At 33.1% G+C, this 13,991-nt stretch overlaps 1 protein-coding gene across 4 annotated transcripts; it reads right to left on the bottom strand.

Moving 5' to 3' along the window:
• Positions 1–4,404: 4,404 nt before the first annotated feature.
• LOC140794677 (probable RNA-binding protein ARP1) lies at positions 4,405–8,591 on the bottom strand. 4 transcript variants are annotated; one of them, XM_073146805.1, is made up of 6 exons: positions 8,285–8,591; positions 7,987–8,122; positions 7,432–7,552; positions 6,825–6,861; positions 5,987–6,236; positions 4,405–5,243 (listed from the first exon to the last, which is right to left on the bottom strand). In XM_073146805.1, exons 1-6 carry the CDS (start codon positions 8,468–8,470, stop codon positions 5,140–5,142), a joined length of 834 nt encoding a protein of 277 aa, XP_073002906.1. In that variant the 5' UTR covers positions 8,471–8,591; the 3' UTR covers positions 4,405–5,139. The 4 variants fall into 4 exon arrangements, with proteins under 4 accessions (XP_073002906.1, XP_073002905.1, XP_073002908.1 ...); XM_073146804.1 differs by having other exon boundaries at positions 5,987–6,248; positions 8,285–8,589; XM_073146807.1 differs by having other exon boundaries at positions 5,991–6,236; positions 8,285–8,589.
• Between the last annotated feature and the right edge of the window lie 5,400 nt (positions 8,592–13,991).

The following is a 13,991-nucleotide window of genomic DNA, read 5'->3' as shown; positions in this document are numbered from 1 at the left end:
AAGAGGAGTAGCATAAAATGACAAATAATTTGGGATAAATATATTAGAGTCTATATAAACCATTACACTTTATTTTATTTCAATTTTTTGACCTTAACATAGAACAATCTTTAATTAGTGTCATAAGTTTCTTTTTATTTCCCTCTTAGAACTTAAAACAACTACAAACAAGTTGGTTAATGTCACATTTTCCATTGTGGATAGGACCCAAAAAAAAAAAAAAAAAACTGATGCAAAATGAGTATGATAAATTATTCATCACCATGGATTTCCAAGTCAACCCAAGGTTTGACTTTTGTTGTGTTTAGAGAAAAGTCTACCGAGGTACAATCAATCACTCCCAACTTTAGAAAATTATGAAGCAAAGTTTTGGTAGAGGAAGAAAAAAAAGAAAAGGATGCGTTTCTTTGCCGACCAACAAAACTACTTTCTATTATTTATTGCTTTCTTCACTCCCAAAAGTGTTGTATAATTCTTCTTTCTTGAATCTTTTATTAAGTTTCTTCTTCTCCTTCCTTTTTGCCTTCCGAGGCTCTAGGTCGGCTTATTGGGTTTTACGGCTGGATTCCACTTATTCTTGGTAGATAATTCGAATAATAAGTCGCTAATCTAGTCCGCGATTTTGTTGACCAATAAGACTTTAACTTTCCAGTAGTTAGTCTTTATAACGTTCTTCTCAATTGGAAATTATAATCTTTTTCCTTTTAATTTTAACAACCGTTAGCGAGGAATATTGTCCGATTATAAATGAGTCATGAATTAAACGCTATCTAAAATGTCACTCAAAACAATAGTTATCTCTATTCTTAGGTTATATTCTGTAGAATATAATGTCAAAACCTTGGGCAAGATCTAATGCCAAGAGGAGAACATCTACACTTGCCGACAGTGTTGGCTGTCTCCAAATGGAATTTGGCATCTCTTTAACTAATTTTTAATTTTTTTTGAAACAAAAAGGGTTTGAAGGAGTCCACCTCAAAGAATCTCATGAACATAATAGAATGAGTCCCATGGAAAGCTACATTGGATCCTTTTAGAGACTCTAATGCCACTCGTGCACTTATGTTCTAGTAATGCTAAGAGTCGGCAAGTTTCTCTCCTATCCTTTTTCTTGATGTTGTTGTTGTAGTGCATCAATCTAGTATTTAAGAAAAAGAAAGATATCACGAGGCATACAAAATCTTAATATTGTCGGTAAAAGGAATAGCGCGTATGACTTCAATAGCTGAATGGTATTGTGCTCAAATAGTTAAAGGAGCTCATGCAGTAATATACGAGCATTCTCGAAAGTTATTTAAGAGAAATTATTATTTTTTATCGTGATAAAAAAATAAGCCATAATATATTTTTTTCTTGTTGAAACCTTTTCATAAGCCATAATCAACTTAAATTTTTTTATTTTATCATAATTAACTTCATAAAAATATAATTAAATTTCTAACATATATATATATATAAGTTATATCAAATCAAGAGGTGGGCATGGCTAGTTTCTTGGCTCTTTAATCTCTCAGATGATCCCCACCACTATCCTTTGCCTTGCCAATAATATGCATGCCTTAAAAACCTCATCCACATAATTAGCACTCCACTAACTAAAGAACCATTTTATTAAGGAATATGAACAAAGTTTGTTGTCATCTATATATCTCATGATCTAATAATATACCTAATATCTCTAGGTTAGGGAAGATGTCATGCATATTAAAAGAAGCTATCTAGATTCTAACTTGTTTAATCTAAATATTTGATATGTAGCCTCCTTAAGTGACAAGAGTTTAAGAGTTATCCCAACATAGATCATTACATATCTATATATATTATGTGTCTAGAAATTAAACAAGTATTAAATGGCATTAGGATGGGAGATGTCTATTCTTGTTAGTTTTAATGTTGACATAGACTCCATGGAATTAAGCTACCAAAGCTCCGACATATCATTAATCTAAGTACATTAATCTTAATTGGTCCTCATCACTAAATGAAATGGTTCTTTTTTTCCTTTCTTTCTTTAGAGAAACTTAATAAAAGAGAACAAATTATTATATAAATAAATTCAATAATAAATATCTATATGTTAGCAACAAAAATTCTCTTTCTTTTTTTTCCTTCGAAAGTATATCAAATTAGATATGTTGTGTATACATATAATACTCGTCTAACGAATTAATTTAGTCTCAAAATTAAAGACAGATTCATTTAATATCCCTTAAAAATAGAAGATAGTATTAATTAAGCGACGGAAAAATAACTATTATTATTTATTGAGAAATTGATACAAAAACTTTGGTGGTAGATTTGGGTAGCCAGTCTATATCAAATATGCCACCAATAATATGCAAGCTATGTATATAGACATAGAAATTTGTCCATCTTGATGTCAGCTCTAATAAAAGGTTTGAATTGGCCTTGAGTTGCCACCAATGATATACCATGAAAATTAAGTGGACAATCTTGTCATCCTTGGACAAAGCTACAAGCTCCTAATAAGAGAATAAATTCTCCAATAGATCCATTCATCTACAGTTGACACAACCCAAGCATATCTTAGTTGTTAGAATATAAAATATAATTTTTTTCTTTATTTTAGAATGCAATTTTTATTTATTTTAAAATAATCGCTAAATATGAAAATAGCTATATTTTAGAATACACTAACTCAATTACTAATTTACTATTAATATTTATACTATCAATCTACTTTGTATCAAATCAAATAGTATTTATTATCCTTTTTATAGAAAAATAGAACATATTAATTTTTTTTTTATATCTTTTCATTCAATTTATGTTATTATACTCTCATTTTGATAATAACAAATAGGAATTGGTATTCCTGTTTCAATCATATTCCACGTTACACTTTTTAAGCGGTTGATAAGTTCAAATCTTATTAGACATATAATTTTTTGTTATTTAAAATATATAACATCTAAAAATTGTTGGTCTCTAAAATTTAGGGTACATAGTGTTTAGGTGTTAAATAGTATAAGAATTGAAAATGTAATTAAATTAAGATGTTAAAATAAAGTTAAAAGAGAATATTTGAAAGATTTGGTAGTCACCAAGAGGTCCAAAAAGCAAATTAAGAGTCCACTATGCCACCAATAAGTTGGTGCAAATGAAAAAGCTACAAGTCATAGGAGTTGGTGCAAATCAAAGGTGTGAATTGACATTGAATGCCACCAATGATATATGATGTGTTTACAAGCTCATGGCCGTGAAAAGTGGACAATCCTACATCAAAGCTACAAGCTTCTACCTGAATATATTCTCCAAATAGATTCATTCATCTAGAGCTGACACAACTCAAGCATATCCTTAGTTCTAAACCATTACCAATTTACCATGCTAGTAGCTGGTAGCTCCAATGTGATTGATGATTATTAATATTTTGGAACTCTTTCGGTTTATTTAATTTGATGATAGATAACATGAATGATAATAAAATCGATATCATGTATCGATTGAAGCTTTTAGAGAAGATAATGAGTTTGCATGAGATGAGAACATGAGGTCCTAAGTTTAAGCCACACCGACCTATCCTAATATGGGCATTTCTGCTTGAGTGACGATTCTTGGCACATATAGGTCTTTATTGGACTATAATGAGTCTCAAGATTCGAGCTAATTCATAGGGTTGGCCTTTGTTCACTCATGAGTAGCCTATGTAAGATTTTATTTGTATTCATGTAATTAACAAATTGTGCTTCAAATAAAAAAAATATTTGACGCATTTTATGTGAATTTTGAGATTTCTAGATAGGAGACTTGAAGATTTGTTTGTGCTTAAATGATTTAAAATTTAAAATTATAAAAGACTGCCTTCACAACTTTGGAGGCTCACTGACTGAATGTGCCAAACAGTTTTTCTACACATCCAATCTCCTTGCCATCCCGAAGGTTTCTATCTCTTGAGTCATGGAAATAGAAGTATCAAATTTTAGGGTCACCCAAGGTTAGTGAGGTTGAGAATCAATCACGAAAAATAGTATATCGAGATTCTAGTAAGTAAGATTTTATAGATATAGTCACTGAGTGCCAACGAGTGATCTATAAATCATTCTTGTAACTGCTACATTAGTTTTAGTATGATTTAAAGATGTTTTCACATAAAAGTTCATATATTTACTATTGTCTTTGTATGCTTATTATCCTGCATTAGTTTATTAATATAGCATGCGGATTTAGTAGATCCTATCTTAGGGTTTTAAAATTTTCAATCTATTGAGTTACAAACTTTCAAAAGAGAAGTTTAAAAAAAGAAAAGAAAACCTACCTAAATATACTTAATTGACAATTAGATTATGTACCAGTGACAAGAATAACCTACTAACACTTAGCAAATTAGACAAAGCTTTAACTTGAGAATGATGATTTACATCAACAAAAAAGCAAATAAGATGCGCATCAAAAATTTCCTTCATCAACTCAAATAAATGCTACATATATTAGCTAATTGCATTGCAGTCTATCTGATAAATTAATTATGTAGTCACAGAGTAGCAAAATTTATTACAAACCACTGTTTAGTACTGTTGCTAACAAAAGCACAAATATATAGCTCAAGAGGGAGAGAGAGAGAGAAGAACTTAAGCATGCATGCTGTAGATGAAGTAGTGCAAGGGTGATGCAACTCCATAACCACATAAGGAGTTACAAATGAAATTAGTGACAGGACGTTGAGCTACATGCCAAAAACAAAACAGTAGCCCTCCTCTGACCCTATCTTGACTTGGGCTTGAACTCTCCTTAGAGCCCTAAGCCACATCAATGTACAAAATAAGACTCAACTAATGCTAAGAAGGGTTAGTCATCATGAACACACACCTTACCTGATCTCCTAGGTAAGTTGTATATATAGATATGTAATATTATTAAATGCATCCTAGACTTAGATGGATGTGAGCAAAAGTTTGATAAGATATTATTACATCCCAATTGAAGGCAATAACATCTTATGGAGTAGAGATCAAGGGTCATCTCTTGGTGACCCTTTTCCTCTTGAAGCTAGCCTTGGAACCATCCAAGGGATAAAAGAGATTTGAGTCAGTGACACACTAAAGTAATGAAGGATGATGAGAGAGAGAGAGAGGAGGATAAAAGAGATTGGAAGAGGATTGAACCCTGAAGGGTTGCTCAAGTGATTGTGTGGCATTGAAGTGAGTTGGGGGTGAGTCTGTAGTGATGAGCCATTGTTGTTGGAGTTGGTTGATTTGGAGCAGTGAGATCCATTGTCATGCCTGCTTAAAAGATAAAGTCATTATTAAATTAAAAAAAAAACACCACGAGAAAGCAGACTTATCTATATATGAACATTTCTAAGTAGTTCTGAATTTCGTAATAAAAGTTAGGGTTAGACACTCGAAGCTATTGCTTATTTTCACATAGATCTTCTTATTTATTTAATTCTTTTAACACTTTGACTCGCCTCTCAATTATCTAATATTTCTTAGCCTATTATTGGTGTTACTAGAAAACTTCAATTGGTCATCTTATCTTTAAATTTTTTTTTTCTAAACTAAGATTAAAATGGTTCATAGAGTGTCTAAAATTAATCATAACAGTCGCACAATATTTTTTAACAGAAAAAACAAATTTTACATTGATGTTCCGAAAAATAAATAAGTGAGTCTATTGTAATTAATCCTAAAAGTAATATGTTTGTGGTTGACTAATTTTTTCTTGGATGCTTACCCTTTCAGAATTTATAATTAAAACAAAACAAAGAGAGTATGGAAAGTTCAATCCTGAATCTGGATGCTAACTCTGTATGTCATTGTGTACTCAATTTCCTTTATAAGTAGATGTAATCAGTTAAAAGAAACTAGAGTAGCATTCTGATATAATAACATGATTTTGGTTTCTCTTGCAAATCTTGTGAAATTTAACTCCATGATACACTCCAATATAAAGCCTTTCATCAAGTTCAAACCGAATCGTATGCTAGAACTTATAGATTTATTGCACAAGACAATGAACAAACCTGCCTGTGCTGCAGCAGTAGCTGCGAGTGGCATAGGCCTTCCATACTGCTGGGGGCCGGCGAAACCTGTGACGCCGGCCACCGTGGCCGCTGCGCAGTACTGAAGCATCTGTGGCGGCTGCACTCTGTAGCCCTGGCCAAACTGGAAGTAATTAGGGTAGAATGCATTAGCTTCTGCCACTGTTCCAGTTGTTGCTCCTCTATAAACTTGATATTGGTTTGCTGCTTCCCCATAGATGTTGCAATAACTCTGGTAAGAACACTAATAAGTAAGTGTTAAATATAGCAGGTGGCATCTAAACTTTGATAATTTAACACTTGTGCAGTCTATTTTTGTAGCATTCTAAAGTAATGAAGGATAATGTTCAATTCAGATAAACTAGTTGTTTTGTTGAGTTCCTCTAATAAATGAATTCATGTCACTTGAATCTTTATGTGCAAAAGAAATGAAATAGACGTGGCTTAATTTTGACATGTATATCCCATCAGTGACATTGCATCTGGTGATCGAGGTAGGTGAGAAGAAGAAAACATAGTAATCCATATTGCATGGAGATCCAAGAAGTTAAGACCACCACCACTTCCACTTGAAGAGTTAGCATGAGCCAACATCCTATCTGTTGAGTTTCATATCAATAGGAGATAACAAGAATAGGGAAAGGAAAGGATGCATGGTATCTTACTAGCTTCTTTCACATACATGCATACATGCATACATGCATACATGCATACATTCATACATTCATATATGATAATATGATATAAAGACAAAAATGATATATATCCAGAGAAAAAGAGAGACATATCATATGTGCAAAATAAGGGAAAAGGAGCATACCGTAGGATAAGCATACTCTGTGGGATAAAGAGAGTACCTGAAAATTTTGCAGCAGAGCCAAATGTGGATTAGAAGGACAAGTGCATGCAATATGCATGGCATGCACCAGATGAATGCATGCATGTACATGGTTGTAGAGCTAGCTGGTGTAGAAAAGAATGGATGCCTGATCATGCATCATGCATCATGCTCTCTCTCTCTCTCTCATGCATGCATACATGATCACCAGAGAAAGCAAGAGGGAGAGAGATATTAAAGTAAAGGAAAGGATTAAAAAAAAACTTCCATCACCATGGATGCCTTTGTGCACATTCACATGTCAGCTTTACAAACAACATGGTAAAAAGCTGCATGCAAGTGGATATGTATGATATTAATATACATGCATGGTCGAACATATGATGACATCTAAGACATATATGCTTTGTTCTTAGAGAGAGAGAGAGAGAGAGAGAGAGAGAGCTAGGCATGAATCATAATATCATATGTGATATGTCCATGTGGAGGTCTAACTTTATGGGTAACTGTACATGCACATGCCATGCTTCTGAGTCTTTATATGATCCATGCATGCATGCATGCATGCATGACAGCATAGCTAGCTTACCCATAGGCATTGTAAGGAATCCCTTGATGGATGGCATAATGAGGGAAGGTGGCAAAAGAAGGTAAAGCTGTGTTCAATCCACCTTGCATACCACCTGCTCTCCTAAAGCTTTTGCTCCCCCCTTGCAAAATTAAATGATCATTAACAATATTAATCTTCATTAGCAGAAGACTAATTAAGATTAAATAGCCCCTAAATGTTAGCTAGTGGCCATGCTCAAGAATCCAATGAAAAAGTTTAAGGAAGTTATTACTCATCAAAGTAACTACCAAGTTGATCAAAAGATGAAGTGTTAAATTCAAAGGATAATTAATTACCATACTAGCTAACCTGATCATATCCAATTACTGTAGAGTATATGATGAGCATATTTACATGAATATTATCATTGCAAAGTTGTTGATTTTATATTAAGAAATGTACTGGCCAGCATTATTTACAATGATTGAAAAACCCTTATGGACAAAGGATCCCATGCTTAATTATATGAAACTAAGTTGAGAAATAATATCAAAACCAGCACATATAATATGAAGAAAAGTTTCTTTAATTTACCATATTGTAGTGGAGTTGTTGGTCTAGATTTTTGAAGCCCTAGAGAAGCAAGGTTGCAATTAGCCCTCCTCCCATCGATCACTGGCGAAGGATCCACACAAGCTCTCGTTGCGGCATCCGCCTCGCGGAAGGTAACCTTACAAAGAAGAAGATGAACACATGAAGATCCTTCACAAAAAAAAATTGCATATATAACTTCATATATATTGATCCAATATATATATATATATATATATAGATATTTACATGCAGTAGATGATTGAAGGAAGAATAAGAAGAAGAAAGAGAGGTTATATACAAATCCATAGCCTTTGGATCTGCCAGAGTTCTTGTCAGTGATGACCACAGCCTCCAAGATCTCTCCAAACTGCTCAAAGTAATTTCCGAGGGAGTTCTTCTGGGTCTCCCATGCAAGCCCACCAACAAAGATCTTGGTGTGAGTGGTGTCTCCGAATTGGCCTGCTGCTGCTGTAGATGGACTCATCTTTTAATTTCCACTGAGAAAACTGTGAGCTTTGATGGAGATCAAGGTGCAGTTGAAGGTCAAAAGAAAGAAAGGAAGAAGAGAGGGAGAGAGAGAGAGAGGAAAAGGGAAAGATTATTACAGGGAGTAGTAGGACCTGGAGACAATATATAGACAGACACCTTAAGATTAATGAATTTGGGCCCATGATTATACTTGAATTGACCAATATAACCCTATGTGGCGGGTTGAATTGCAAAAATGCCTGGATTGGTAGAGCGAAATAAAAGCGAGAGATGATTAGGAGAGGAAAAAAAGAGAAGAAAAATTTGCAAATAACGCCCTACATTTTGGTCAAACATATCTTACTACATTCTTAGTTCCATTAATCTTACCGGCCTTGTTTAGTTTGAGACTAAATTCCGAACTCAATTAGTTAGTCTTAATTTTTTAAAAAATAAACTTAATTAGATATAAAAAAATATATTTGGGAGTTCTTAAACTGAAATCAAATAAGGCCACCGGATAAAATAAAAAGTAGAATAGTTCATCTAATTCAAATAATAATTTTATATTTTATAAATTATCTTTATATTTGGGTTTTAAGATCAGATAATAGTAATTTCGGACACGGATATTTTGCGGACTTTATTATTTGAATGCAATTTATCATTTTATAAACTTGATTTGTTCCAATTTTGTTTGCTAAATTTGATTCTATAATTAAATAAGCATGATAGTCAAATTAAATTATATATTTACAATTAATAAAAAGAGAGGGTTTTATTTATAATATAGGCGGGGTCTTAAGAAATCTTTTTCAAATATCTCCCTTTGTTTGTATTTATTGTGATAACCTCCTCCCTCTTATATATTTGCTATCCGATTTTGCTTTTATATGTGTAATTGAAAAAAAAATCCACCTCAGTAGGTGTACAGTATGAATATTCTATTTTTTTGGACTAAATTGCACTTGAGAAGGTTTATTTGCAAAGTGTGAAAAGGGGTAGAAAGAATAAGAAAAAGTATTTTGTTAGATTTTTTTTTGACAAAATAAACATCTTTGTCACCATTTTGTAATTTTTCCAAAGAATTAGGTACCTCATGATAGGGATAATTACAAATCATAGTTGAAAACAAGATAAATGTATAAAAAGCACCACATCTTTTACCTTTATTATCATAACTATTATTATATTACTTTTATTATTTTTTCTTGGTGGTCTACTTTTATTTTTTTTATTTATATAAGAAAAGTTACCGTGCAGCCCATGATATCGAAGTACAAAAGTTATATTTAAAGTCTGTATGTCTACCTAAATTAGTAAGCCGGTTTGTGACTTTGTTAGCTTCTCGTTAAATATATTTTTATGGTATAGTGAGGAATGTAATATATAATAAAAAAAATAGTCGTCAATAAGAGATGAGATCATCCAAGGAGCCAAAAGATCATCATTGAGATTTTTCACGAGCAGTTGAAAATTCGAATTTATTTCTATATGAAATATATTTAAGTTCCAAAGAGCGATCAGCCTGTATTTAAAGGCAATGACTTCAATATAAATTGGCGTTTGAAATGATTGAAATAGTTGTTGGTCATAATTGAGGAGCTTGATGGAGAGCGCAAGATGAAATCCCTCTCGGCCTGATCAAAAGTTTTTTTTATAGATCGTTATCATACCTATATGTTAGATTAACTATATAAACCTAAATGATCATATATCTTATTTTTTAACTTTTAAAATACCCTTATCTAAAATGCTTTCATAAAATCCAATCTTATTCAAATACCATCATAAAATTTTTAGAAATTGTGAGATATTATTTGAAATTTTCAAACGACTTTGATCTATTTGTGTGTTATTTCTGACATGATTCCTTTCTTCTTTATTAAAATTTATTGCAGGGTTTTACAAATTATTTTTTACTTGATAACCTCAATAATTTTCATGGGAATTCTAACACTATTTTAGACCTAAACAATGTGAATAGGTGATGTAAATTTTTTTAATCAAAAAACACTGTAATTTTTGTTTTAAATAACACCCCGTCATAAATCAATATTTATTATTAGACCCTATATTTTACATTAAACGGTCACACAAATATCCTATTCTTAATTATATTTATTAATGGTTATCGCACATATGACTTAAATTGAATATAGACGTAAAATAACGTTAAATACTCTTCGAGAAAGGTTTTTAAGGTAAGATAGGAGTGTTTTTAGGTATTTTAGGTTTTTAAGGTAAGTGAAAACTAATTCAGGATATTTTTTGCAACAATAAAAATAAAAGATACAACTTGGATGACAAATATTCATACCCTATAGTGTGACCATCAAATTTTGAGTGGGCCTTTAGTCTATATCTGTTGTGTTTGGGCCAAATTGGGCTTAGGCTGAATCAAATTTGGGTTTTGTGGCTAATGTGCTAAGTTGGATTCGTTTCGACACCAGATTAATTTGGGTCGGGTTAGATCAAGCTTGGGATTAGAGTCAATCCACGATGTACCAAAATTGACACGCTATGATCCATTTCGATAAGAGAGTTAGTTCAGTTGTTCAATCTAATTATCGAAAAAGACTAACTCTAACGTCCGACCTATAAGCTTTATTGAGATAGTTACTTATCGTCTAGATTGACTCGGTCATATGAAACCCTACCACTAAACGAACAAATTAAACAAATAACAATAATTAATTGCAGTCCTATGTGCTTGGAAAGCTAAACAAAAACATAATAAATCCATATTAAGACATGCAATGCAAATGCATACAACCTACACCAACTCTTTAATTTAATTTCTCCTCTTTTTATTCTTATTAGATAGGATGCCAATGAGGAGAAGAATCTCTTTCAAGCCATTTATCTTCAACACCTACCAAGCTAAACATTGGACCTCTATTAAGTTAATACTATGTTTAGTTTATAGAAATGAATTGCTACAAGGAATCTTTCCTCATAGCAATTGCCAGAAGATAACACCTCAAATTTACTAGTATATATATATATATATATATATGATTATATTAGAAAACTAATAAAACCTAACTAAGATTTTTTTTTAAAATTTACCCTTGCATAAATTATTTAATTTTTGTTAAAAGCTATCTAATAGTTTATAGGAGACACAAAAACTTCAAAGAAATAATGCTATTTTAGTTATTTAACATAAAATTAATTCTAAAAAATTAGTAGAATTAATGGGAATTATTATATTTTAAAGAATGTAATGATGATTATTAAGATATTTAAAAAAAAATTCAGTGCCAAGGTTGAAAGATAAATACAGATGGATAAGACATTAAGATGTGAACCATAAAAAAAGAGTAAAATATAAGGTTGCTTTTGTTAATATTTTTTTTTAAAAAAAAATTAAATATCCCAAATTGCATCACTTTGTTCCTTGATCTCAAACCATATTAAATTATTTGTGGTGACTTTTTGTTTCCCTAAACTTGACTTCCCCCTTGGGCATCATCTCAAACCCCATTTAATTAAGGAGCTAATCACTATAGAGTAGCAGAAGAGCAAATGGTTACACTTCATCCTATGGACTATCCATTAATTAAATTAAACCCTCTGGATTAGTAAAACATAGGTGATTAGTTTATGATTAGCCACCCATGTGAGCAAGGGGCTTTTTGTAAAATATAAAAATGTAATTTTACAAAGAAGCTCTTGACTTGCCGGAATATAACTGGTCAGGACTCATGGTGTCTTCCTGCCGTGGGACAGAGATTTTTTTTTCCTCCCTTTTAATATGGGGCCCGGTAACGGTCGCCGTCAAGTGTTACCGACGGCGTCATCTCTGACAGCGTTGGCGCATTAATTCGTACTGCCGGTGCAACGGAACGGGTCAAGCGACTCGACTGTCGGTGGCCCCCGCAAGCCTTTTTTATTTGACCTACTTTACCATATTTACCCTGCAATTACTGTTTATTTACAGACGGGCCCCTTAGGAGTTCCCCTGATTAAATTTTAATTTTTAATTTTCATCGTACACAATTCGGTGATTTTTATAGCATCCACGTGTCGTCCTCCCCTTGGCTCTGCAAGAGTATTCGGGAATAGCTCTTGGCGCCGGTGGTAAACGAACAGTGGTGCTTACGTAGATACCATGTAAAGTAGGGGTATTTTAGGAAGACGGGTGCCGATAACTTTTATCGTGGGGTTGTGGTATCTCGCAGCGGATTCAGGAGCGGTGCATCGTCCCTCCGCGACGACATTGGGAAAGGAGCACGGTTGCATCGGACAAAAGCACTGGGAATTTTGATGCGATCGGAACCGTTGGATAGGGTAAAGATGAGGCTAGGGGATAGGGGAAGCGAGGGTAAGTAAGAGAGGGTGATGTATATGGAAGAAGAGCGCGCGATCTCGGTGGGAGATGTGGAAAAGTGGAAATAGGAGACAAAGCAGGAGACAGCCATTTTCGAAGGGTCCGTGTAGGGTCCGGCAGAGGCAGCACACAATTTAGAGATTAAAAAATAATATTTTAATTTTAATTTATGACATGAATGCTAAGGGTAGTCCAGATTGTACCCCAAAATAACCTTTGTAGCCCTTCCTATGTTTTTTTTTTATTTTGTTTTGTTTTGGGTATTGGTTATTTTTAGTTAGACAAGAAATTATATTGCAAATCTTGGTTCTGAATCATGGCGGCAGACCTCATTATAAATCACAATAAATCTCCAATAATTTTTGTCATGGTAGTTACTCTATGAATCATATGGAATAAGAGGAATAATATTTATTTTAACAAGGTAAGAGAACTTGTGGGTATTCTCTAGGAGATGATAGTTGCCCTAGCCTATGAATACACTGAAGAATCACTCATCTTCCGCTCCTCGCATTCGCTAGATACCTCCTCATACCGGATATCTAAAGCTCAATACGAACGGCTTGTTCTCGGCTCCCAACGAGCTTGGCTGAGCGAGCTTCACCATACACTCTTAATCGAGCTCCCTGAAAACAGTCGAGAGTTGTTGCGGCCGGTTTCAATCACCAATTGCGATTGAAGTTGCGGCCTTGAAATTAATGCATGTGAATGATATCCTCCATTATTAAAGACTGCAAATATCTTTTATCATATATTCTTTATATTTTTGTAAAACATATTTATCGGGGAGCTAACAAAGTAACAAACTGATTACTACCTATAATAGAAATGATAGTTTTGGATGTACCTGGTAAGGGAGTCTTTCGACCCCACCGGTATGAATTTTGCTGCTCGACAACAACAGTGAGGGTTATGTAACCCACTAACAGTACTTAATACAAAAAATCATAACTTTTTTATACAAATAAAAATGTTATATATAAATAGGACATGTAATAAGAATCATAGTTATGTATGGATAAAAATATTTATTTATTTATGAATTCATTATGATGTAACCAAAGGAGGCAACTCACCTCACCCCTTACCTACTTCCATAAAGGGGAACATCTGGGTGCGGCGTAGTTTGGAACACAAGAGTTTTTAATTTAATAGAATAATATTTTAATTCCCTCTTCCCCTCTCTGGGAGATAAAGGACG

Source organism: Typha latifolia, chromosome 9 (genome assembly GCF_019914945.1).
Source record: "Typha latifolia isolate L0001 chromosome 9, TyphaL0001v2, whole genome shotgun sequence".
In the NCBI taxonomy this organism is placed as follows: domain Eukaryota; kingdom Viridiplantae; phylum Streptophyta; class Magnoliopsida; order Poales; family Typhaceae; genus Typha; species Typha latifolia.
The sequence above is the reverse complement of the archived record's forward strand: the minus strand, read 5'-3'. Positions and strand labels throughout refer to the sequence as shown.

Excerpts from the sequence above, each read along its gene's own strand:
- LOC140794677 (XM_073146804.1), bottom strand. The coding sequence starts at position 8,470 with ATGAGTCCATCTACAGCAGCAGCAGGCCAATTCGGAGACACCACTCAC. Across the intron at positions 6,862-7,431 it reads ATTCCTTACAATGCCTATGG|GTACTCTCTTTATCCCACAG; the intron begins GTAAGCTAGCTA and ends CAAAATTTTCAG. Across the intron at positions 6,249-6,824 it reads CAGAGTATGCTTATCCTACG|TGTTCTTACCAGAGTTATTG; the intron begins GTATGCTCCTTT and ends CTTACTTATTAG.